We start from the raw sequence: 26,336 nt of genomic DNA on the forward strand, positions 1-26,336 counted from the left end.
TTCTTTACCACCTGAAGAACCAATGCAGATCGGGCGGGCACGCCTTTCCGAACAGGAGAAGCTCCGGAGAAGGGCCGCTGGGTTATGCCTCTACTGTGGGGGAAAAGCCCACTTCGCCCTGGAATGCCCAGTGAAGCCGGGAAACTCCAAAACCTAGGTAAGCTTGGGGAGACTTACCTGGGTGGAATTTGTTCTCCTCCCCATTCCTCTGCTCAATGCTTTCTTCTTCCTGTCCAAATCCAGTTCGGCTCCAAGAAGATCTCCTCTCAGGCTTTCCTCGATTCTGGTGCTGCTGGCAACTTCATGGATCGTGCCTTTGCTGTTAATCATACCATTCCGCTCCAACCCTTGGCAACTCCTCTTCGAGTCCTGGCGATTGATGATCGTCCCCTTTCTTCTGCCATCATCTCACAGTCTACTCAAGAACTCTCCTTCAAAGTGGGCACTATGCATTTGGAAAGACTGTCTTTTCTTCTTATCGACTGCCCTTCAACTCCCGTTGTCCTGGGATTGCCTTGGCTGTGTGTTCATAATCCGGTCATTGACTGGTCTTTTTCTCAAATTTCCCGTTGGAGTCCATTTTGTATACACAACTGTTTACCTGCTGTTCCTGTTGTCAAAGTTTCTTCAGTATCTTCAAGTTCTTCTCTCCCTCCTGTGTACCAAGCCTTTTCCGATGTCTTTGATAAGAAGTCCGCCGAGACTCTCCCACCTCATCGTCCCTATGATTGTCCTATCGAACTTTTACCCGGCTCCATGCCTCCCCGAGGCCGCACTTATCCGCTTTCTCCCTCCGAAACTTCCGCTATGAAGTCCTATATCCAGGAGAATCTTCAGAGAGGATTTATTCGTCCTTCTACCTCCCCTGCCGGAGCAGGGTTCTTCTTTGTTGAAAAGAAAGACGGTAGTCTACGGCCCTGCATTGACTACAGGGGGTTAAATAAAATCACCGTAAAGAACAGATATCCTCTTCCTCTCATCTCTGAACTTTTTGATCAACTCAAGGGGGCTAGTTTCTTCACTAAGCTGGATCTTCGAGGGGCCTACAATCTTATTCGGATTCGTGAGGGAGACGAATGGAAGACCGCTTTTAATACTCGTGATGGCCATTACGAGTATCTCGTCATGCCTTTCGGTCTTTGCAATGCTCCTGCGGTCTTCCAAGAATTGGTCAATGACATTTTTCGTGATCTTTTGGGACAGTGTGTGGTCGTGTACTTAGACGACATTCTTATTTTTTCCAAAAACCTTTTTGATCATCGTTGCCAAGTACGTGAAGTTCTTTCCAGGTTGAGGAAAAACAATCTTTTTGCCAAATTGGAAAAATGCACCTTCGAAGTTTCTTCCATTCCTTTTCTTGGCTACATCATTTCTCCACAAGGTTTTTAAGTTTCTGCAATTTTGGATTGGCCCCTTCCTACCAGCGTCAAGGCAGTTCAGAGATTTATTGGCTTCGCCAACTATTATAGACAATTTATCAAAAACTTTTCTTCCAAGATCCATCCAATCCTTGCCCTGATCCGTAAAGGGAACAAACCTCAACACTGGCCTCCTCAAGCTCTCGAAGCCTTCAAGACCCTCAAGGAAGCCTTTTCTTCTGCTCCAATTCTCAGACACCCTGAACCCCTTCAACCTTTCTTCATTGAAGTCGATGCCTCTGATGTAGGAGCTGGAGCAGTTCTATCTCAAAGATCTTCTTCTGACGGTAAACTCCACCCTTGTGCCTTTTTCTCCAAAAAATTTTCTTCCCCTGAGCAGAACTATCATGTAGGCAATCGGGAGCTACTTGCCGTTAAGTTGGCCTTGAAAGAATGGAGACATTTGCTTGCGGGTTCTTCTATTCCGGTGACAATCTTTACCGACCACAAGAACCTTGAATTTATCCAATCCCTCAAGCGCCTCAATCCCCGACAAGCCAGGTGGGCACTTTTCTTTTCTCGTTTTAATTTTATTATCACCTTTCGTCCTGGCTCCAGAAACAGAAAGGCTGACGCTCTGTCTAGAAGCTTTGCTCCTGAGGATTCCTGCCCCGAAAATCCTGTACCCATTGTGCCCTCTACCAAGATTATTGCTGCCTTGTTTCCCTCATGTGCCTCTCAGTTACTTTCTGCTCAGTCTTCGGCTCCTGTAGAGACTCCTCTTGGTGTTGCCTTTGTCCCTCCGGAATTTCTTCATGACATTTTATCCCAAGCTCACAGTTCCAAACAGGCCGGTCATCCAGGGGTTAAGAAGACAACCGAGCTCCTGTCTCGTTTGGTCTGGTGGCCGACCCTAAGGAAAGATGTCAAAGACTTCGTTTTGTCCTGTTCCACTTGTGCTGTTTCCAAGTCCGGACATTCCCCCCCCAAGGGTTTACTCTTGCCACTTCCCATTCCATCTCGACCTTGGACTCACTTGGCGATGGATTTCATTGTCGATCTCCCTGTTTCGTCTGGTCACACTGTCATCTGGGTGGTGATCGACAGATTCAGCAAAATGGCTCACTTCACGCCCCTTCGGAAACTGCCTTCTGCTCCCGAACTCTCTGAACTTTTCATCAAACACATATTTCGTCTCCATGGGTTTCCTGCCGAGATTGTGTCTGATCGGGGTTCCCAGTTTATTTCCAAGTTCTGGAGATCTCTTTGCAAAGCTCTTAACATTTCCCTTCAATTTTCTTCTGCCTACCACCCACAGTCTAATGGAGCCGCAGAACGGGTCAATCAGGCTTTGGAACAGTTTCTTCGTTGTCATGTGTCCTTGTGCCAGGATGATTGGTCGGATCTTCTTCCCTGGGCTGAATTTGCCCACAACAACGCTCTGCATTCTTCTTCCCAAAAGTCTCCTTTCTTCTGTGTTTATGGTCTCAATCCTTTGGCTTTTTCCCAAGATTTTCTTCTTACCAATGTGCCTGCGGCCAATGACCAAGCTGCTCACATGTTGGCTATTTGGCATGCTACTGCTGCAAACTTAGAGAAGAGTTCCCTGGTGCAGAAAAAGTTTGCTGATAAAAGAAGGATTTCTTCCCCTCCATACAGTCCTGGTGATAAAGTTTTTCTTTCCACACGCAACATTCGTCTCAAGATCCCTACACCCAAGCTTGGTCCTAAATTCATCGGCCCCTTCCCTATCATCGAAACCATCAACCCTGTGGCTGTTCGTCTTCAACTTCCTCCTGAGCTGCGGATACCTAATTTTTTTCATGTTTCCCTGCTTAAACCTGCTATGTCTTGCCCCTCTTCTTCTTCCTCTCCAGCTCCTGTTTTGGTTGACGATCACAAGGAATTTGAAGTCAAAAGGATCTTGGACTCTCGTATTTCCCGAGGCTCTCTTCAATATCTTATCGAGTGGAAGGGGTTCGGTCCAGAGGAGTGTTCTTGGGTGAAAAGCTCGGACGTTCATGCACCTGTCCTGGTTCGTAAGTTCCACAAACTTTTTCCTTCTTCTCCTAGCCTCGGTGGTCCTGAGGCCCCCCCTAAGGAGGGGGGTACTGTAATGGAAAGTAAAGAACTTACCCCACGGGACATCCAAGATGGCGACCTCCTGCTCCACCATGCGGCTCTTCCTGGTCGTAATATGACTGCGTCAGAAACGTGTCGCCCCAGGATTGGTCGCCGGCGACGGAATGGACGCCGGCGTCAGAATGTGCGCCGGCATCAGGACGCCAATGTGTGGACGCCGGCGTCGGCGTCATGACGTCAATGCGTCAAGTTTGGCGCCAACTTTTGGACTATTTAATCCCAAGTGCACTTTCTGTCCTTGCCCAATTATAGGTCTATCTTGTATAGTTCCTGGGTGTGATTTCTTGATATTCTGCAAACCGTGTACCGACTTCTTGCCTGTTTCATCGATTCTGATCCTTGCCGCCTGTATTGACCATTTGCCTGATTACGACTATTCTTCTGATAAATCCTTTGGTACCGCAAACTTGGTGTTATTGTCTCCTCCTTGGTCCACACTACAACAGAGCCTTCGGGCCCTGACAAAAAGACACAATACTTTATGCAAATAGTTTCCTATCACTGGCTTATAAATGAATCCCACAATGACATATTGCTTTATACCATGCTACTTAGATCTCTGTTGTATATGTTACACTATCACCACTATTTCAGTTTCTATCCTTGAATTTTTCAGACATCAAAAACATGCCACCGTCATTATTGCATATGATACATGCAGTACAATACCTGACAATTTGTATGTCATTTACAGAAACAATGTACTGAAATGAACAATTTCAAATGTCAGAATATATAAATGTGCAAACCCTGATCCAGCCATATTGTTGAATGAATTCTTCTGGTTTTCATTCTGCTTTAGAAAATGTTTTCATATAAACCAGGGAATAATTTAAGTATCATCAATTTTTAGGCGAGATATTCTTTTTTTAGAGCATAGGTCAGTGTTTTTTTCATTCACACTTTTTATATTCAGATCTTTTGATAAATTACATGAAATTGATGGTTTTAGAGTTTGTGAGTTAAGTCGTGGTTTTAAAAACCTCTAGAACCACTAAAAGCCGACCTTTAATAAATAAGCCTCCACATTTACAGTTTACTTTAATTTGTAAGGCACCCTTTTGAGACTGGCAGACTTCCCTATCTCTCAGGTCTCACCTTGAGTAGCAAGGTGGTCATTCCAGATAAACAAGCAATCATTTTAAAAATTAAATGGCTTGTCCAATTCCTGACCTCCTTCTGTGGAGGGGGTGGAGGGGAAGAGTTTAGTTCTCCTTAAGTGGTTCTGCATGAACAAGTAGGTCAAAATACCACCACAGAAATCTTTTTTAATCAATTAGCAGTAAAAGTTAAGTTTTAATCTTGTTCCGTGGGTGTCTGGGCTCCTGGATGGGGTGGTGCAACCTCAAGGGTTAACTTTTCCTCTTCCGTTTCTCAATATTTATCTCCTTAACCCTGCACACCATCCGCTGGATTTCTCAATTGATGGGTGGTGCTCCCTTATCTTGTCTGTGATTACATGTCTTACACATATACTTAGCCTTTGACTTTTGTATGTACATTCAAAGTTGACAAAATATGTACAAATAAAAAGGCACCTTTAATCTAAAAAAGTGATTACAATAGTTATCTAAACACTGTGTTTTGAATTTCCAAAATATTGTCTAAATGTTTGTTGTAGACCTGTACAGAGGTTTGTGACTTCAAGTACAATCCTCAGTAATAATTACAATAATAATTATTCTTCATTTCAAGTCATCAGTTTTGTAATGAGTAATTAAACACATGAATGAACTTTCAAGTTTCATTTTTGTCATAACTGCTTTTTGTTTTCCCCATTTTCTATATTTCCATCTAATATATTTGTCTGTCCAGGAATTCAAACGGGCAGCACTCCGATTAAAATAAAAGCCTTTATTTTTCACATGCAGGGCAACAGCAGTGCTCTGCTTTTTATTTTAATCGGAGTGCTGCCCGTTTGAATTCCTAACAAATATTGTATCCGTGTGGAAGGACACGTGGGAAAAGTGCACCCGGGAACAAAGTTGCAGACAAGTGAGTGCGACCTAAATTGAATTCAATTTATTTGTCTGTCCAGCCAACAAAACCTTGTTGCATGATTTTTAACTGATTTTAAAAATGCAACAGAATATAAAATTGCTTTTTCCGGCAGGGAACAATTTGAAAGAAATCAAAATTATGCAATTTTCCATTTAAGATGTCATTTGCTTGTGGATGTATCGGTCAAGATATCAAATCAAGATACTGTTTTGCAATAAATGTGCCTAAACAAAAGATGTTCTAACACATGTGCTTATACTTATAACAGAAGGAAAAAAATATATATTCCAGATTTATATTTCATGTTCAAACATACTGTAAGTAAGTCAGACCCATTATCCTTTTAACTGCAATGATAGATTATTTTTTAATACAGTATTTTAAAATCTTTATACTATTATGCCGTAGACATAAAGATGTGTGTGTACAACGAAAACAGAACATTTTGTGTTGAGATATTTGAATTTAGTTAAAATAGCCCTTCATAAGCAGAATAATGATTTAACTTTTTTACTGTTTAAAAAAGGCCTTGTTTGTACATATATGCATATGCCATAGCCTTGCTCTTCTCTAGTTCCAATATAAAAAAATAAGCCTTCACCCCAGCTGGTTTTGCCACATCCCCCCCCCCCCACAAATTGGGCCTTTCGGCACTTGATGACTTAAATATGAAGTTTCACAGAATGGCAGACACTACAGACACTAAGAGGTATATCTATCATGTTGTATAAAATAATTATCACCAGAAAAATTAAAAAACTACATAAAGAGTAAAATTAAAGTGGAAAAAGATTAAGGGGTCTTTTTATCATGTGTAAAAAGTTGGAGAAAAATATCACCTGTGATGTTGCTTATTGCCAGCAATTAGATTTCAACAGTCACCTACAAGTTAGAAAACAAACACAAAAATCTGATTGGTTGCTATGGGCAACATCCCCAGTGATGTTCTCAGCCAATGTTTTACACAGCATGATAAATACAAGTAAAAAGCTGTGTAAAATAAATGATAAATTTATCAAGACCTGTGCTTTATCATACGCCTCCTAATTTCCTGATTTGATGCGGTTATTTTAAACCGCTACAGACCTTGCATAGCCCATTAAAGTCAAGTGAAAAATTCAAGTGGCGCTCAAATTCTAGAACAAAAAAAAAATAGCAACGGTTGAATACTATATTTTCACATAGCATTTTCAGCCAAATTTTCACACAAAGGTACACAATTGCTGATGTTTGGTGTATTTAGTCATTTTTTAAATAGCATGATAAATGGACCCCAAAGTAACTAGACAGAGCTTCAAAATTGCACACTGTCTATGCAGCAGGAGAGTTGCACAGTGATAATGAGTGACTGTAGTAAGGCAGCACATTGGCACTGTGGACCTATTTACTAAAAACTGTATTTATATTTGTTTCAAGAATTGTATTTTTCTCTAAAACTCGTGTTTTTTTTTATTTATCTAAAAAATCGAATTTAACAACGACAAAAAATTCTAATACAAACCTGTGCCAAGTAAAAGCTGTTGAGGTCCCATATATTTCAATGGGAACTGAACTGATCCTATTGGACCATTTCCAACCAATTTGAGCTTTTAGAGGTTCATGGTTTTCTTTTAGAGGTTATGGTTTTAAGAATTTTTTGTATTTTTTAAATGCATTGTTCAGCATTATTTTTTTCATTTGTACTTTTTATATCCAGATCTTTTAATAATTCTCATTGCATTAATGGTGTTAGAGAAACAGAGTTTAATTGTGGGTTCAAAAACTTCTAAAACCGCTAAAATTTTAACTTTAATAAATAGGCCTCCACATAAACTCACAAGAACACAAGGGCAGCAAGAATTATGGAGTATTTCAGTGTACATAAATTGACAGCTTTAAGTCTAGGAAAATATGAGGTTTGCAAGCTAGCACTTTGTAACTACAGCAGAGTTGAGGTATGGGGGATTGTCATACAGTGGTAGTGAGATGGTTGCAATAGGTGTGCCTAGTGGCAAAAGGTGCTTACATTTATGGGATTTATTGCAGACCATTTTAATTAGGGTTCGGATATTAGGTATTTTTTAGAAAGGCCACACATGCTTGAGCACTAAAACTTACAAAATCAAAATATTGTTCCATTCCAGAGCACAAATATCTATACCAGAGGGCAGGGTCCATACATGCAAAAAATGGGTGGTTTGAACCCATTTTCTACACCTTGCTCCTTGCACTTTCTAAACAAAGCCCTATAATATGTTTCCAGCTTTCCCCACAAGGATGTTAATGATATTTCATATTCGAATTTCCAGTATTGTATTTATAGTCTGTTGTTATCAACAATCAAATGTGAAATACATTGCAGCAGTTTGCACTTTGTTTTGGAAACTATGAGATTCCCTGCATAGTATGCCCTAACTGCCCATAGCTATATACAGTAATTCTGCTTTATGGAATAGTCAGAATGCTTGAGCTCACATGAAAACACTTACAGTGCAGTGCATTCTTGGAGCTACCTGTAGTTTACTGTCAAAAAGAATTTCTATGTGTAATGTAAACCATAGCCAGTCAATCATCTAAATAATAGCTCTGTCTGGTATGTTATAATGTAACTGATATGTCTAACCACTTTAGTTGTGGTGAATCAGCACAGGCCACTGTGCTGATATAGTGGGAGCATAGCACATTCCAAACTATTGCTCATAAAGATATGATATACACAGCATAATGTCTTACTCATCTGATAACAAAAGAGCAAGATCTGACAGTGCTGTATAGTAAGTACACTGTATATTATGTATATATATATATATAGGTATGGAACCCGTTACCCAGAAAACTGTTATGCAGAAAGCTCCTTATTATGGAAAGTCCATCACCCATAGACTCAATTTTATCCAGATAATCCTAATTTGAAAAATTATCTAATTTTTCTCTATAATAATAACAACAGTACCCTGTACTTGATCCAAACTAACATACAAATAATTCTTATTGGAAGCAGAACCAGCCTATTGGGTTTATTTAATAGTTAAATGATTTTCTGGTTGACTTAAGGTATGATGATCCAAATGAAGGAAAGATCCATTATCCCCAGGTCCCGAGCATTCTGGATAACGGGTCCCATACCTATATCTATATATCTGAATATATATATATATAAAAAACAAACCCTACCGGGGTGCTTTAGGTGTCCGAATTGTACCTCTTGCAGATCTATGACACCGGGTAACAGTTTTTTGCATCCACAAACAGGTAAACGATTTTTGATTAAACATCACATAACTTGTACAACCACTCATATAATATACCTAATAACATGCCCATGCGGACTGTCTTATGTCGGGAAAACCGATCAGACACTACGTCTACGCATGGATGGACATCGCTCAGCCATTAGAACCGCGTTTCGTGATGGCTATACAAATAAACCGGTGGCGAACCATTTTTTGGCGGTCGGACATAGGTTGCCCACGTTTCGTTATATAGCCATTGACCATATCCCCCCTCCTAGGAGAGGGGGTGACAGGTCAAAAATCCTACTACAGAGGGAAGTGTTCTGGATTAGAAAGTTGAACACCCTGGCACCAGCAGGGTTAAACGAGCACTGTTCCCTTCTATGTTTCTTGGAACAACGCTGAAGGGCTATTGGTAGGATGCTGTATGTGTTTTCTGCATTTATCTAAATTTTGTTTTTTGTATTTATCTAAATTATGTTCTAGTTTTGACATGTGAAACATTATTTGAGAATTGGCTACAATGTTTAATATAGGAACAGGTTACTTAATTGCTTCTGTAATAAGGACTGTGTATGTTTCAATTTTGTCCATTGATAGATTTCATGTGGTTATCTAACCCCCCCGAGGGAGGGGAGTGATTTTTTAATCACATGGGATTTTTTAATCACATGGGGTATGTGGCAGCACGTGGTTGGGTGAGTGCAAATGGTTTTAGCTATTTATTTATTGAACATTTTTATCGCTGCATGTATGGTCTTGAGAAAGGTCTTAGACACAGACTGAAACGTTGACCTTTTTTTAAATGCATTAAATAAAAACGTTCCTGGTGTGCACCTCACTTTTTTGTTTTTTGTATACTGCTAATGAGAGTAGCACCTGGGTCATTATTTCCGTCATGGTGTGCTGAACGTTCATGGACTATGTATATATATATATATATATATATATACAAAAATATCAAATGGAGTCCGCACTGTCAGGACTTAAAATAAACTTTTTTTATTTAATAAAAGCTACAAGCTGACGTTTGCTTTGAGAAAGGCCTCGGAGAGGCCGAAACGTCAGCTTGTAGCTTTTATTAAATAAAAGAAAATAATAAATACATTTTATTAAATAAAAAAATTTGATGTTTGTATAAATATTTACTGAATCTGCACCCAGGCAATTTATTGGACTTTTTCGAGATATATATATACACAGTATGATTTCATTTTTATAGCATCAACAAGTTACGCAGTGCTTTACATTAGTTTATAATGAACAGGGGACAAGGGTTTACAGAATAGAATAGGATTAGAGGGGCCTACTACAAGCATTTACAAACTAAGGATTAAGATACAATTTAGACATAAGGATTTCAGATACAAATGTGTGAGTTATAATACAGCTATGACTGATTATTTAAGATACATTGAATAAGCTTCCCTAAATGGTTGGGTCTTAAGGGAGCATTTGAATGTTTGGAGAGAAGGAGAAAGTCTGACAGCTTGAGGTAGAGAGTTCCAGAGAAAAGCAGAAGCCCAAAAGAAGTCTTGTAGACAGGAATGGGCTGAAGTGATGAGAGGAGAAGAGAGGCAAAGGTCAGAAGCATAGCGAATGTTGCATGAAGGAGTGTATTTTGAGATCAGAGATTACATATAAAGAGGGGCTTCATTGTTAAGGGCCTTTAATGTAAGTGCCAGTTGAGTATAAATGTTCAGGAAAAGTGGGTGGTCAACTGAATCAAAGGCTGCTGAAAAATCTAGGATATGGAGTATGGAATAGTGACCTTTAGACTTTGCCAGGAGAAGATCATTGGTTACTTTGGTGAGTGCAGTTTCAGTTGAGTGTGTTGGGTGAAACCCAGATTGCAGGGGATCGAAAAGGGAGTTTTAATTGCGATGTTGGACCAGGTTTTTGTAAACAAGCCTTTCCATGCAAACAAGCCTTTCCATGCAAATGGAAGAAAGGATAAAGAGAATGTTTTTGAGGATAGGAGTGATTAGTGCTTGTTTGTAAAAAAGATGGAAAAGTACCACTAAAGAGGTTAAATAGGTGAGTAAGTGCAGGAGAGAGATTGGATAAAGGAGGTGAGAGGGTATGGATACAGTCCCTATTGGACGGATATAGAACTTGTCTGGCAGTTTCACAATTAAAATTCACAGAAGAAAAATGGCACTCACAAGGTTTACAGCAGAAATTATTCGGAAAGTGTTTATTACTCCAACGCCCTTCTAACCATTAATTTTCTTTCATGCTTCCAGGAATGCAAGGCACATACCCTTCTGGCTTTTCGCTAAGGGATTGTTAAAAAATAGGACAACTTTAAAAGGAAGGTTTTGGCTAGCCAACCTGAAAGACAATGACAGGCTGCTTAAGGCTTATACATCAATATAAATTGGAATTTTATTAGAAAACTGCACAATTTATGAATATTGGCAATTTAAGTTTAAGGTTTCCACTAGAGGACACTGCATTGCTATGTTGCTTAGGGGATGAATAGCCTAGCTTTATTAAGTGTACTTATGTACTTTTTTTGTTTAAAAAGATCACTATTGTCATTTAGAAACCATTGCTTTCACAGCAGGCATCACATTTTCGGCTTGCCAAATTTCCCTTAAGTGGCATTTCACTATTCCCACTTGATAAAGCTGGCATAGAGATTTGTTGAAATGCCAAAAAAATGGAAATCTACAGCTGACATCCAAACAGACAGAACCATGCAGCTCTTGTTTTCTTAGAAGAAAATGAATTCTCACAATTCTCAATTCTTAAAAACAGTTTTGTCTAAAAAAAAAAAGTGTGTTTCAATATTACTTTTATTAAGGTAAAACAAACACCTACAGTACCTCTCTCTCCTATGAAGAAAAATATATGTAAGAGAAATCTAAAAAGAATCTACTGAAATAACCACTCGAATCTTAAAAACTCAGGCATCAAATCTGAAAAAACAAAGATTTTTTTCATATGTGATGGACAAAAACTGCAGATTATTTTATTATCAGATTATCGGATTATCGTCCGAAAACCACAAATTCTTTGATTATTGAATGAATCCCAGTGCAGATCAAAATGACTTCCAATTGTAACGGGACAGCTGCCATTGACTTCTACATAACCTCGGCAGGTTTGAAATGGAGTACAGGTATGGGATCCGTTATCCAGAAACCTATTATCCAGAAAGATCCAAATTACAGACAGGCCATCTCCCATAGACCCCATTTTATCCAAACATTACACATTTTTAAAAATGATTTCCTTTTTTTCTGTAATAATAAAACAGTACTTTGTACTTGATCCAATCTAAGATATAATTAATCCTTATTGGAAGTCAAACCAGCCTATTGGGTTTCATAATTTTCTAGTAAATTTAAGGTATGAAGATCCAAATTATGGAAAGATTCGTTATCCGGAAAAAACCCCGGTTCCGAGAATTCTGTATAACAGGTCCAATACCTGTACTTTTTTAACACCATCTGAGTTTACTAAATCACAAAAATTCAAGATTTTTTGTATGAAAAAATAGCGTTTTCCCTGTTAAAAGTCCGACCAGAAAAAAATCGGACTTTTAATTTTTTTTTTTGCTGCCCCTGCTAACTTCCTGGGCAATGCCACCTGAAGGAAGGTTTACACCTTGCCTCGTGGCAGGTGTACCTATGTGAATGCCATTCCTTGAACTTCCAAATTGTGCTTAGTGATGGGCGAATTTATCCGCCAGGCGCAAATTTGCGGCGAATTTGCGCCCAGCGAATAAATTTGCGAAACGCCCGCGAAAATTCGCGTCAAAAACGGACGCCGGCGTCAAAAACGAGACGCCTGCGCCGTTTCGCGAATTTTTCGCCGGCGCAAATTCGCCCATCACTAGTTGTGCTCAGCACGCTTTAGTCCATCCATTTCCTATTGTGAATTGTTTTGAAGTGCGCTTATTGATGCAGATGAACCCTGGAGCAACCAAAACCTTAAGGTAGAGGTAGTTTAGTCAATAGGCGCATCATGCTTTTACCTAAAGAATTACACACATACTACATTTTGTCATTTTATGCAAGAAATGACACAATCGAGACTCAGAACCGAGAATTCAGTGCAACTATGTTTGTGAGTCGAACCAAGTAGAACTGTATGCAGTGACACAATTGTAATGTACATCTCATACATTGGAACTGTGCAAAATGTGGCTGCATTCTGGAAAAAAATGGCAAATTACAACTGAAATTACATGCTACACTTGAAAATGTAAATAATGCTTACTGTTTGCATTAGTATTCAATGTCTTAACATTAATACCGTATTTTGAAAAGCAGCCGTTTGCAGAATTAATAGCTTTAGGTTTTTTGAATTATGTATTAGGATTTTTCTTTACTTCTCAAGTATAATTTTAACCCATTCATCCAGGCAGCAACAGTGGTGTGCTTAAAAGTACAAGGCATTATCCCATAATGGTCCAAAGAAAGCTTGAACTCAGTCCAACGGAGAGCCTGTAGCTCTATTTAAAAATTGAGGTGCACAAGCATCATCACATTAATTAAAACAATTTGGTGCAAATCTGAGAATTTTGACTAAAATCACTTTGAAACAGTTTGTAAAGTGGTAAAAAAGTAATTGCTGTCAATTTCATTCCTGCAACATATGTTATACAAAATATTAAAAAGTGAGGAATCAATTCTTCTGCATATAGCATATTTAAGATTTTTTTAAAAAATTCCAAAATTAAAAAAAATTCACATTAAGGGGCAGATCTACCAAAGGTCGAAGTGAAAATTTGAATAAAAAAAATTTGAATTTTGTGTACTTCGACTAGGGAATAGTCTAAATTCAAATATCGAAATTTATCATGTACTGTCTTTTTAAAAATTTGACTTCCACCGTTCACCATCTAAAACCTGTCCAATTATTGTTTTAGCCTTTGGGGGACCTCATAGAACCTATTTGGAGTCAATTGGTGGACTTTGAAAAAACTTTGGATCGAATTAGATCGAATGTGCTATTATTCGATTCTTACAATTCAATTTCAAACGGACCTATTGGGCCAAAAAAAACGTTTTTGATAAAAAAAAATTTTATTCGAACTTTGAATTTCGAAGTTATGGGAGTTCAAAAAAACTCCCATTACTTCAAAATTTGACCCTTGATAAATCTGCCCCTAAAAAATTCAATTTGAGTTTGTTCATTGTTTTGAAATAAAACAAAATGTATTTGTGGGATTGTTATATATTACAATGAGAGACCTGTTCAAGGGTCTGAATGATATGAAAGGTGTTGATTACTATTACTATTTTCCAAAACAAATGCAAATCTTTATGTACAAGTGTCGTTCACAAATGATCAATCATTTTCAACTTCCCTTCACTGCCTTGAATTTTAGAAAATAATAAATAATAATAAAATAATAATAATAAAACAAAAGTACATTGATTTTTCTGTAATAAAGGTAAAATTAACACAATTATGACTTCTCGTAATTTTAGTTAGTAAGATAAACATGCTATTTCTAAATAATGATCTGAATAATGATTTTCAGGGGTCATCAACTTTAATTGGTTCAAAAGCAGAATCCAAAAATATTGTAAACATAAAGGTTCAAAATATACTATTCATATCAAATATTAAAAAAGACAATATTCTCCTTAAATATGGTAAAAATGCTGCATTCTGAAAAAAACAAGCTAACCACACTTGTATATAACCTTTCCATTTCGCTATTCATCCCTACACATTAATGTACAAAACAATTTTATCTCCTTTGCTTGATTTTGACCTATTCTTCGATGCAGATGTGCTCCAGGTTGTGGAACTTGTGTACCTTACTAATTTCTTAGTTAAACTGAGACCAAGGATTTCTAGGTCATTGTAGGACATTTACCCTTTTCTTCCACATTATAACTTTGGTCTTGTCCTACTAAAACATATACTTTCATCCAACTTTCACATATTTATATAGGTATAGCATTTAGTAAAAAAAAACTGCTAATGAAAGACAGCTCTACCACATGATGCTATCACCACCCTGGCCAAAACCCAATTATTCTCTAAGGTATTCTATGTAAATGGTTATTTTTAAAATAATCCTGGTCCTTTTCCCCCAAATTCCTTCTGCTTTGCATATAAAAGAGAGTCCAGTGTTCTCCATCATAGCAGATTGCCTGCATTCAGAGAATCAGTTTGTAAACTCTAAAAAATGACAAAATAAATATAGTATCAGATTCCAATACGTTTCCTTCTGTGATAGGCAGATTTAAGAATTTTGATCTGATTAAATTAAAATTATAACTAATGAAATAATAATTAAGTATGTTTGACGTAGGTTGCCTGCTCATCTCAATAAGTGTTAAAACTATTAAAGAGAAGACACTCAACATTCTCATAAACATTCATTGTTTGCTTTGAATAATAACAGTAAATTCTAGAGCATTACATTAAAGTCTTTTTTTAGAGATAAGCTAAATTCTATGTTTATTTATTTATTTATTTTTTGCTTTGTAGCTTATCAGGATTCCAGATGCCTTCATCCATAGTAAGCACAGGATCCATTCTTACACTCTGGTTCACAACAGATTTTGCAGTAAGTGCTCAAGGCTTTAAAGCTGTCTATGAAGGTAAGTCAATATCTCTGCCAGTAGTTGTTTAAAATTGTTTAATGTTTAAGACGTTATATTTACCAAAGTGTTGGTAAATGTTTGTGCATTAGATTTGTGTGAAGCACAACTTTGATTGACTGGCAGCATAGGTCTCATATCGTATTCAAGCAAAACACTTGGGGAATGAAAACTGGTCTATTTCCTACCTTTACTGTACTATTTATTAAACTGACTTTGCACTTGTCAAAAGACTGTCTATTGTGGGATTTTTTTAAATTGTTTGTATTGGTATAAACTCACTTACATTTAACTAAAAACTCTATTGTGCTTATATTGTATGGGTTTAAAAAAATATATATGACAAATAGAAAGTAAAGGGCCTAAACTATCCAGCTAAATTACTTTTATCAACAAAGAGTCAACATTGTAAGAAAACCTCTTAACAGGTTAAAAGAAAATAATTATCTTTCTAAAATTAATCAATTTTTTTTTAATTCTCTCTACTAAATGACATGGTGGGAAATGTCACTATATAAACAGTCTGTGATGTGTAACAGGTAATTGGTCTTTTTGATAGGCTGTCACTGAGAAGCATACATAATGCATTTGCATAAAAGTCTGTTTTGCAATTGCTATCATATTATATTATCAGAGGCTGCTGTATTTGCCCTGTTCGGGGCTTGCAGTGAGAACTAAACAGTACAAATCAAAATCTATAAACTGCATAATTAATATATACAGTCTTAAGGTCTGGAGATAAATGTCAATTTAAAATATGTTTGCAGTTATCAATACATCAGTTACCAGTGAGGATTTTTTGCAAGGCTCTATCTATCTACATTGGCAAATGTATTGAAGCACTGGATATCCTATCTTCACCTTAAATACATTCAGTATTTTCAATCAAAATGTAATAAATAAAATACAAAAATGAAACACAACTAAAATTTAATAAAATCTAACTTACATTCATAGCACATCTTCTACAGTAGTAGATTATGAGGAGGTTTGTGAAAGTGGCCTCCAAGGGCCTAGAGATCCAAAAGTGCCCAGAGAGAAAGCCAACCAGTACAATATCTGGATTATTTGAAATTTTGCCTCATCATCATCATCATCATTTATTTATATAGCGCTGTCAAGATACGCAGTGCTCATGTAATCACATTTATCTGGTGCAATTCAGCATGGAAATCAAGTCTAGTTTTGCCAATCCATTTTTTCGATTTGGGGCGAACATCTTAGGAATTGTCTTTCTGTGAATAAAAACGAAACACACCTACAAACAGTTTAACATATATAGTTCCCTATTAGTGATGGGCGAATTTGCGCCGCTCGTCTGCGTCTCGTTTTTGACGCCGGCGCCCGTTTTTGACACCGGCGCCCGTTTTTCCGACGCCGGCGCCCGTTTTTGACGCCGGCGTCCGTTTTTCGAAAAAAAAAATTTTGACGCGGGCGAATTTTTTCCGCGAATTTTCGCGGGAGTTTCGCGAATTTATTCGCTGGCGGCGAATCGCGCAAATTCGCCGCGAATTCGCGCCTGGCGAATAAATTCGCCCATCACTATTCCCTATAAGTAGAAGAACCACTTTTTGCCTTCAGTTCAAATTCACTTCTCTCTGAAAGGGCTTACTCCCAACAGCTTACTGCAAACATTGGGATATGAATGACAGCCTTGTTGGGACATTTTTCCAAAGAAAATCATTTAGTTCATTGAGGCATGTTGGAGATGGGAATCTACTTCACAAATCATAAATATTTAGTGATGTTTTAATCTGGTGCTTAGGTATATGATATGGCCATGGAAGGCATTTGGCTTCATTCTTGTGTTCATAAAACCTCTCCTCAATGTGTTTATCAGTGATTATTGTAGAGATATCTTTTGAGATCAAAATGTAAAAATAATAAATATTGTTTCTTCTAGTATCATATGCATTTTTTCATGCTTCTCCAGAAATAATAGATATAATAAACATCTGTAAGTAAGAAAATGTAAATTTATTTTGTGTTTGTACATAATAAAAGTAATAAAGGTCATGTTCAAAGATGTCACAGCACTGTGCATTTTGCTGCCAAATTCAATATTTAGCTCATTAAACTAGATGTGTCTTTCCTACATATTGTAGGTCATTGATGGTTAATTTGTGCAGTGCTGCAGCATGTTCAGAAGCCATCACGATAGCAAGGTTTATACCCATCTTTGCCTTCAGAACAGCTTCTTCCTTCACACCATACCATACAAATCCCAAAATACTGTATGTGTACTAGGCTATTGGACAGTTCTAGAAGGAAAAAGTCTTAATTTTTAGTGGCAATGTTGACATAAACGTCTTCTTTATTCAGCTCATACATTTTTATAATGTTTACAGAGGTGATAATTCAATTCTCTAGTGAATTTTAAGGTCATAGTCATGTTTAGTAGAATATCCCATACTGTTTCCTTGACAGATTAAATAGTCCTGAAATGTTTGTGACTTATGACCTGCAGTGTAGACACAGACTATTTGGCCTCTTTGAAACTGTTAGATGCCTCAGGCTTTTTTTATTGCTGACATACTGTAAACTGCTTACTAGAAATCAGCTTTAAATGAATTACCAGTGTAGATGCCTTTGTAATTGTGGTTTAATTACTGCAAACTTTAAGGATAAGTAAACCTTTAAAGTAAGTGAACTTTTGCAATTTACATTCATTATTTACTTGTTTTAATTCCAATATATTAAGGGATAGATGCAATTTTAATATGAATTAATTTTGTAAAATACATTCATATTAACAGAACCTTTATCCATTAATATCTTACATTTTTTTAAAAATTAATGAAACTTAGAATAACACTCTCGTCAAATTTACATTCACTTATTTTAAAGGTTTACTTAACCTTTAACATCCTATCTCTGTTCACTCTACTTTTTGGCTGTGTGTGCAAAAATGTTCCTTTATATGGAGTTTTTAAACTCAGAGAAATGAGTGGCTCACCCAATTTTTTTTTAACATATTCTTTTTAGTTATTATACCCCATACAATTTTAACTATATTTGGGATATGTAATAAAATTTGGTATCAAAAAAATATTTGCAATGTTAAAAATATATGTCTCTGTGAAAACAAATGTTACTTTGTGTGAGTTTCATATGGGGCAGAAGGTTGAGGTGAATTTTTGAATGAAAATAATTCGAATTTTTTAGCTATTTTTTGTGTACTTCTACTAGGGAATAGTCCAAATTAGTTTCAAATTTGAAAATAATTCAAGAATTAGAATATCGAAATTTATCATGTACTGTCTCTTTAAATATTCAACTTTAACCATCCGCCATCTAAAACCTGCCAAAATGGTGTTTTAGCCTATGGGGGACCTCCTAGAACCCATTTGGAGTCAATTGATGGACTCTGAAAAATCGAAGTTTTTTTGGGAAAAACTTTGAATCGAATTGCGATATTCCTTCAGTTCATACGATTTGAATTCAGCTGAATACAGACCTATTCAATCGAAAATGGACCTCTTCGACCAAAAAAAACTTTGACTTCATTTCGGTTGGTCTTTTTGAATTTCTACGTTTTTTTAATTAGAAATTTGACCCTTGATAAATATGCCCCATAGTGTTTGCTAACCCTGAAACTGTTTAGTGACCACTTCTGACAGTAGAATTTTATAGTTTGTATCAGTGCACAGTGTACAGTATGCAACAAAATGTCTTACTGAAAAAGTTATGTTTGCTCCAAAAGATTACTCCACCTTCAAGCATGTCTAAAAAGTGTGCACTGCACAATTACAATTTGCAATGCAATAAAAGACTTATGAAGAATATTATGTTGTAAAATTAAAAATGTTATCCAGTGTAGCTTCCTTTCTAACTGTAACTTACATACTGCAATCTAAATATATTCTATCTTCTGTTAAATTAAATTGGTAAAATTGATGATTTACTGTATTATACTTTGCTATTCGGCAATAATAAAACAATTAATGATAGACATTTTAATGTGGCGCCTACTCCAATAAATATACATTTCTGAAAGCTTTTGCTCTACCTTATGTTCTATTTATTTTTCCCCACATATTGCAGCTTTATTTTATACATGCTACATTTGAAACTCAGCTGGAATTAACTTTAATAGATTCCTCTGGACTCAGCTGTTAAAATAAAACAACAGTTATAATAACGGACTGCTATAAGTACACCGAAAAGGTCACCCAGGTACATTAATGATAATAACAGAAAAATTCAACGGCTTCCAACTGTTCTTATTATCTAACCTCCTGTTGATAAAGTCCCTGATTCAGTAATAAAAGATGGCTATTGCTTCTGAACCTTCTGTTGCACCAAAGGAGCTTTTTCTGAAACAATGATTTCACAAACCCCAAATTTCTTTTTATAAGCAAACTTTTTTAAACCTCAGACCTGCATTAAAATTAAATTGCCTTCATTGGGTGCTCAATGGACAGAACATACGCTTTGCTATATACTGTACATGTATTGGATTTACCAAGGATTTCATTAGTTGTGTATAAAAAACACAAAAATTAAATAGCTGTGCTAGAGAATCTTTCACCTTTTCATTAACAAAATAAACATATTAAGACCACTTGTAGTGATGGGCGAATAAATTCTACAGGTACGAATTTGCAGCAAAACATGTGTTTGGCCTCCGGAAAATACATTTGCGAAACTGGCAAGAAAATTCAAAAGATTTTGGAAGCACATTGGAAAAGTCACTCACATCAAAAGTGTTGCGCGTCAACACTATACAGAAAGCCTTTGACTTTAACGCTGGTGTCAAAATTGCTGTGAATTGACACGGGTATCAAAATGCACGTTTTGAAAATTTTTGCCGTTTTGTGAACTTCCCTTCTCTAATTTTTCTGTGAAGCAAAACGGGAGAAATTCGCCCATCACTAGCGATATGCGTTAAAGTCAATGAGCATCAAAATAATTTTGACACCCGCAACAATTTCTATACGCGCAACAATTTTGTCCAAATGCATTAATGTCATTGGGCGTCTGAAAAATGTAGCTGCAGTCTGCCTATTTTATTCACCCATCACTACTCTCTTGCAGCCTTGTGAGAAAAAAAACAATAGATTATGGAATGTGGTAATAAAAAAGTGTCACTGCAATTACTAATAATGTAACATTTTTAATATATTTTATCTGCAATAAGTGTCTTATTTTAATTGACTGAAAAAAACAATAGTGATTGTTTTTTAAAAACAATGATGTCACACTTTATTACTGTGCTATGTAAGAATATTTAAAACTTTTATTGTTTTATTAAAAGAATCAAATGGTCTGCCCACAACACATGCACTATATGGGGTATATCTGGGGGCACATTCACTTAGAAGGAGTAGAATAAAAAAAAAACTTCGAATTTCAAATGTTTTTTTTGGCTACTTCGACCATCGAATTGACTGCTTAGACTTTCGACTACGACTTCGACTTCGAATCCAACGATTCGAACTAAAAATCGTTCAAATATTCGACCATTTGATAGTCAAAGTACTGTCTCTTTAAAAAAACTTTGACCCCCTACTTGGCCACCTAAAACCTACCGAGGTGCAATGTTAGCCTATGGGGAAGGTCCCCATAGGCTTTCTAACAATTTTTAGGTTGAAGAAAAATCGTTCGATGGAAAAAAAAGATTTGAACGAACGATTTTTCGTTCGATCAAACTATTTGCTGTAAATTAACCCTCGATATTCGACCATATGTAAATCTGCCCCAGGTGTGCAGTAGGTAAGAAGACTTTAGACACTACCAAAAGCATACCAAGCAATGACAATAACATTAGAAAATGTAAAACAAGGGATCAATTTTTAAGAGAAATTCAGAATAATCAGGACAAATAATCAAGGTTTTTTTCAATTTTGTACTTTAGAATGTGTGGTCACTTAGGAGCTAATTTAAAGACTGATCTAGTGAATCCCAAATGATTTCCAAGCTATAAGATTTATTTAATTATTAATTAATTTATTCTAAGATTTATTTTGTAATACTTGCAAATACTCTATGAGAAAGAAGTGCAAGAAGTACATTATCAGACCCATGATATAATCAATCATTGTGCCTTAATCAAACATCTAGCACTGAGTAAAATGTCTGGTTTATGGAAATGCCCCTAAAAGCCCAAAATGTTAAGATTTAGGTCAAAGGACTAGGCAATAGAACCTACATTCACAGATAGCATTGTCTATAAATACATATGGTACTTGTTCACTTTTATCCATGTTGTTTTTGAAGGTAGCTTATTATGGCATACAGGTAATAATGTCTATTTATGGCAGGTTTTTTTTTTTTAAAACAAATTAAGATCTTTGGTATTACAAATTCGTCTTAAGTAAGACTTTTCTGTCAAATAATTTAGAAATGATTTTGTAATAATTTGGTTCAGAAATGATTTATCAGATTTTTGGTTGATTTGAGAATTTAATTTTGATTTTATTTGTTCTCTAGGCAAGCATCAAAGATGGAGTGGTATATTTGTTATCTGTTGGTTTTCTTTTTTACTCTTCCAACAATCCTATATCACATGGTATTATAGCTATTTAACCAGCTTATTTAAAAGTGTTGAACATTATCTACATTATGGGGCAGATTTATCAAGGGTCAAAGTAAAAATTTGAAGTAAAAAAATTCGAATTTCGAGCTATTTTTGTGTACTTCGACTATCGAATAGACCTAAATTCGATTCAAATTTGAAAACATTTGACTATTCAAATATCGAAATTTACGATCTTTGGTATTACAAATTCGTCTTGAGCAAGACTTTTCTGTCAAATAATTTAGAAATAATTTTGTAAAAATTTGGTTCAGAAATGGTATATCAGATTGTGGGGTTGATTTGAGAATTCAATTTTGATTTTATTTGTTCTCTAGGCAAGCATCAAGGATGGAGTGGTACATTTGTTATCTTTTTGGTTTTCTTTTTTACTCTTCAAACAATCCTATATCACATGGGGGCCGATTCACTAAGCTCGAGTGAAGGATTCGAATGAAAAATACTTTGAATTTCGAAGTATTTTTTGGGTACTTCGACCATCGAATGGGCTACTTCGACCTTCGACTACGACCTTCGACTTCGATTCGAACGATTCGAACGAAAAATCGTTCGACTATTCGACCATTCGATAGTCGAAGTACTTTCCCTTTAAAAAAAACTTCGACCCCCTACTTCGGCAGATAAAACCTACCGAAGTCAATGTTAGCCTATGGGGAAGGTCCCCATAGGCTTGCTAAACTTTTTTTGATCGAAGGATTTTCCTTCGATCGTTGGATTAAAATCCTTCGAATCGTTCGATTCGAAGGATTTAATCGTTCGATCGAACAAAAAATCCTTCGATCGATCGAACAAACGTTTAGCGCTAAATCCTTCGACTTCGATATTCGAAGTCGAAGGATTTCAATTCGAGGGTCGAATTTCGAAGTATTTTTTACTTCGAAATTCGACCCTTAGTGAATCTGCCCCATGGTGTTATAGCTATTTTACTAGCTTATTTAAAAGCGTTGAACATGATCTACATTATGGGGCAGATTTATCAAGGGTGGAAGTAAAAATTTTAAGTAAAAAAATTCTAATTTTGAGCTATTGTTGTGTACTTCGACTATTGAATAGGCCTAAATTCGATTCAAACTTGAAAACATTTGACTATTTGAATATCGAAAATGTATCATGTACTGTCTCTTTAAAACTTAGACTTGGACCATTTATCATCTAAAACCTTCTAAATTGCTGTTTTAGCCTATGGGGGACCTTCTAGAACCTATTTGGAGTAATTTGGTGGACTTTGAAAAATCAACGTTATTTTTTTTTTTTTAAACTATGAATCTGAGTAGAATACTTACGATCTTACTTCAATTCAAATAATTTGAATACAACCTATTCACCTGCAGAAAAAAACGTAGATTTTTTAAATAAATTTCGGTTGGTCTTTTTTCTTCGAATTTCGACGTTATGGGAGTTCAAAAAACTCCCATTACTTCGAAACTCGACCCTTGATAAATCTGCCCATATGTATTGTTAGAACCGTTTTCTCAGACAGTCTAACATCATATGTGGTGTTAGTTAAATAACTATTATCCCCTTTTATTTCTGGTTTACAGGAACAAAAGGTCAAGAAACATACAGTCACAGTAATGGGGCACCTAATCCCCCATATACTAATTTAGAATCGTTCTATCTAAGCCTATTTGTACTGGTTTCTGTGCTGCCTTCACACACAGTGTGACTGTTTGGGATATCATTTATATACAGCTATTACATAAAATGTAAGTCGGAATCACTCTCAAGAGATTATAAATCTTAAATTATATTACTATTTTTATCCTAATTATGTTCCGTACTAAATTATCTAAAAACCACACTAATTTCTATACATTAGTCAGAGATTTCAGTCAGTCATAGAATTATGTTCCTTCAAATGAGGAACCACTAACATTTTCCACTTCAGTAAACTCAGCAAGATTGTTCTGGCAACCAGTTGTGACAACACAGCTGAACTAGTTTATCTTTTTTCTATGGTTGGCCAAAATGATTAGTAAAAAAAAGCAAGTTTAACTGAATTATAATATTTTCATCTGTTATTTGACTTCAAATATTGTTAACCCAAAAGTTACATTTCTCAAATCCTAAAGAGAAGGGAAAAAATGGAAAGATGTAGAAAGTATACAGGCATATATTGTATATCTTTTATTTGGAATACATGGGAACCAGGGGTTTTCTAGGATAAAAATATAGTAAAACACTTTTTTACAAGTTTGATTACAAACAGTTGTCTTTCACTAAACATGTGTTCATTATTAGAAAAATAAACTTCCATTGCAAGACACTGTCTTATTATTTCAGTGAAAAATCAGCAATAGTGATGGGCGAATTTATTCGCCAGGCGCGAATTCGCGGCGAATTTGCGCGATTCGCGTCCAGCGAATAAATTCGCGAAACGCCCGCGAAAATTAGCCGGAAAAATTCGCCGGCGTCAAAAAAAATTTTCCGAAAACGGACGCCGGCGTCAAAAAACGGGCACCGGCGTCAAAAACGGGCGCCGGCGTCGAAAAAACGGGCGCCGGCGTCAAAAACGAGACGCCAGCGCCGTTTCGCGAATTCGCCCATCACTAATCAGCAATCATTTTTGTTAAATAATAAGTCTTGGAAGAGTATATTAGAGGTTTTGTAGATTTCCTATTGATGTTTTGGTCACATTTGTTGTTAAAGGGAGCTGTCATACTGTAAGTTGACACTTTTGACCATTTTTCACTGCTTTCAGTATGTGAGGCCAAATCCTCGTGCCTGGCCAAACCAAATGCTTAAAAAGTAAAACGCTGCACACACGGTTCTCTTTTCCCCTGCCCATTCCTGATTTGCATATGTAAATTTGGATTCAGTTTGATATTAGTCTGAATCTTCCACGAAAGATTCAGGGTTTGGGTTAATCCGAAATAGTGGATTTGGTGCATCCCTAGTTCTTGTCAAACAAAAGTGTATGGAAATATGGAAAAAGTTGTCAACTTGTATCTGTGTACGTTGCATTGCATTGTGCGTTACAGTTGTAAATGAGGCTTATACTCTATTGGGCCTATTAATCAAATTGCAGTTTTTTCCACAAATCTCAAAACTTTTGTGGTTTTCCAATATTTCCTAAAATCTCTAAAATGTGAGATTTATTGAAAAGCTACGACAACCTCTGATGCAAAAATTTGCCAATTTGTCAATGTTCTATAGAAATCAATAGGCAGTGTACTGATCTTATTGGACTACTTTTAATCAATTCAGACTTCTGGTTTTCAGATTTTTTTTCACAAGGAATTGTCTGAAAAACTCAAATTTATAGAGGTTTTAGAGGTATTCATATTGTTTTAGTGCATTGTTAAGGGTATTTTTTTTTTTTGTTTGGACTTTTTATAATCAGATATTATAACAAATTCCATGACAGAGAAATGTTGTGGTTTAAAAAACCACTAAAATGAGAATGTTGATAAATAAGCCTTTTAGAGGCTTATTTATTAAAGGTCAGACTTTAAGCAAATTACATCCATAGTCAATTCAAACATGCTGAACTCTTTATAACATGCTGGGCCCTATATAGCACTTAATTTTTAACCATATGTATAATGCATGTATAATATATAACATCAAAATTAGATTACCATATATGTCATAATAGTTATAATCCACTTCTATGTGCAAATGATTGTACTCACTTAAAGGAGAAGGAAAGGCTGAGTTTACTTGGGGGTGCCATAAGTTAGGCTCCCTAAAGTTATTATACAGTATGTACTTACCTGAAACCCCGCGCTAGTGCTTCTATTATCAGAAAACTGCACCAGTCCGGGGGTTCTTCCAGCGAGCACCTTGGAATGATCATCTTCCTTCTTCGTCTTTCTTCAAATTTCCCGGGGCAGACGCATGCGCAGTAGAATGAAATAACCGAATTCTTTAATAAAGTTCAGCTTTTCACACTACTGTGCATGAGCACCCACGAGAATAAAAAAGAAGGAAGTGACTGACCCGTGGTGCTCACTGGAAGAACCCATGGACCGGTGCAGTTTTCTGCTGATAGGAGCACTGTCCTGGGCTTTCAGTTCAGTGTATACAATTACTTGGGGGTGCCTTACTTTTGGCACACCCAAGTAAACTCAGCCTTTCCTTCTCCTTTAAATAGTGCAACAATAAATAGTGTTACAATAAATAATACACTAAAACAACATAAAAAATGTACAATATATAATTTAGTGTCACCAGTGTACCTTAAAAGCTCATATTAGTGTCCATTTAAAATCCATTCTGTTAAAAATCCTGTAAAGAAAAAACCAATTTGTAACCATTTTGCAACACTGTGTGTATATATATATATATATATATATATATATATATATATATATATATATATATATATATATATATATATATATATATATATATAAATAAATAAATAAATATATATGACAGTCCAGAAGCCTAACGCACACCATCCATCAGTCAGAAAAAATAGTAATCCATTTACCTGGGTGCTACCTTAAAAGAGCTGTATTATCCATTATCCAAAAAGACAGGTGCACACCAGGGTCTTGATAAA

General features: G+C 36.1%; 1 protein-coding gene across 1 annotated transcript in view; it reads left to right on the forward strand.

Moving 5' to 3' along the window:
* The window catches only part of LOC108717438 (CUB and sushi domain-containing protein 1), a 786,063-nt gene that overhangs the window by 73,504 nt on the left and 686,223 nt on the right, over positions 1-26,336 (forward strand). The window contains exon 2 of the mRNA XM_041564732.1: positions 15,176-15,288. Coding sequence (XP_041420666.1) covers positions 15,192-15,288 — 97 coding nt within the window. The 5' untranslated portion in view covers positions 15,176-15,191. The remainder of the gene's footprint in view (positions 1-15,175; positions 15,289-26,336) is intronic.

Source organism: Xenopus laevis, chromosome 5S (assembly GCF_017654675.1).
Source record: "Xenopus laevis strain J_2021 chromosome 5S, Xenopus_laevis_v10.1, whole genome shotgun sequence".
NCBI lineage: Eukaryota > Metazoa > Chordata > Amphibia > Anura > Pipidae > Xenopus > Xenopus laevis.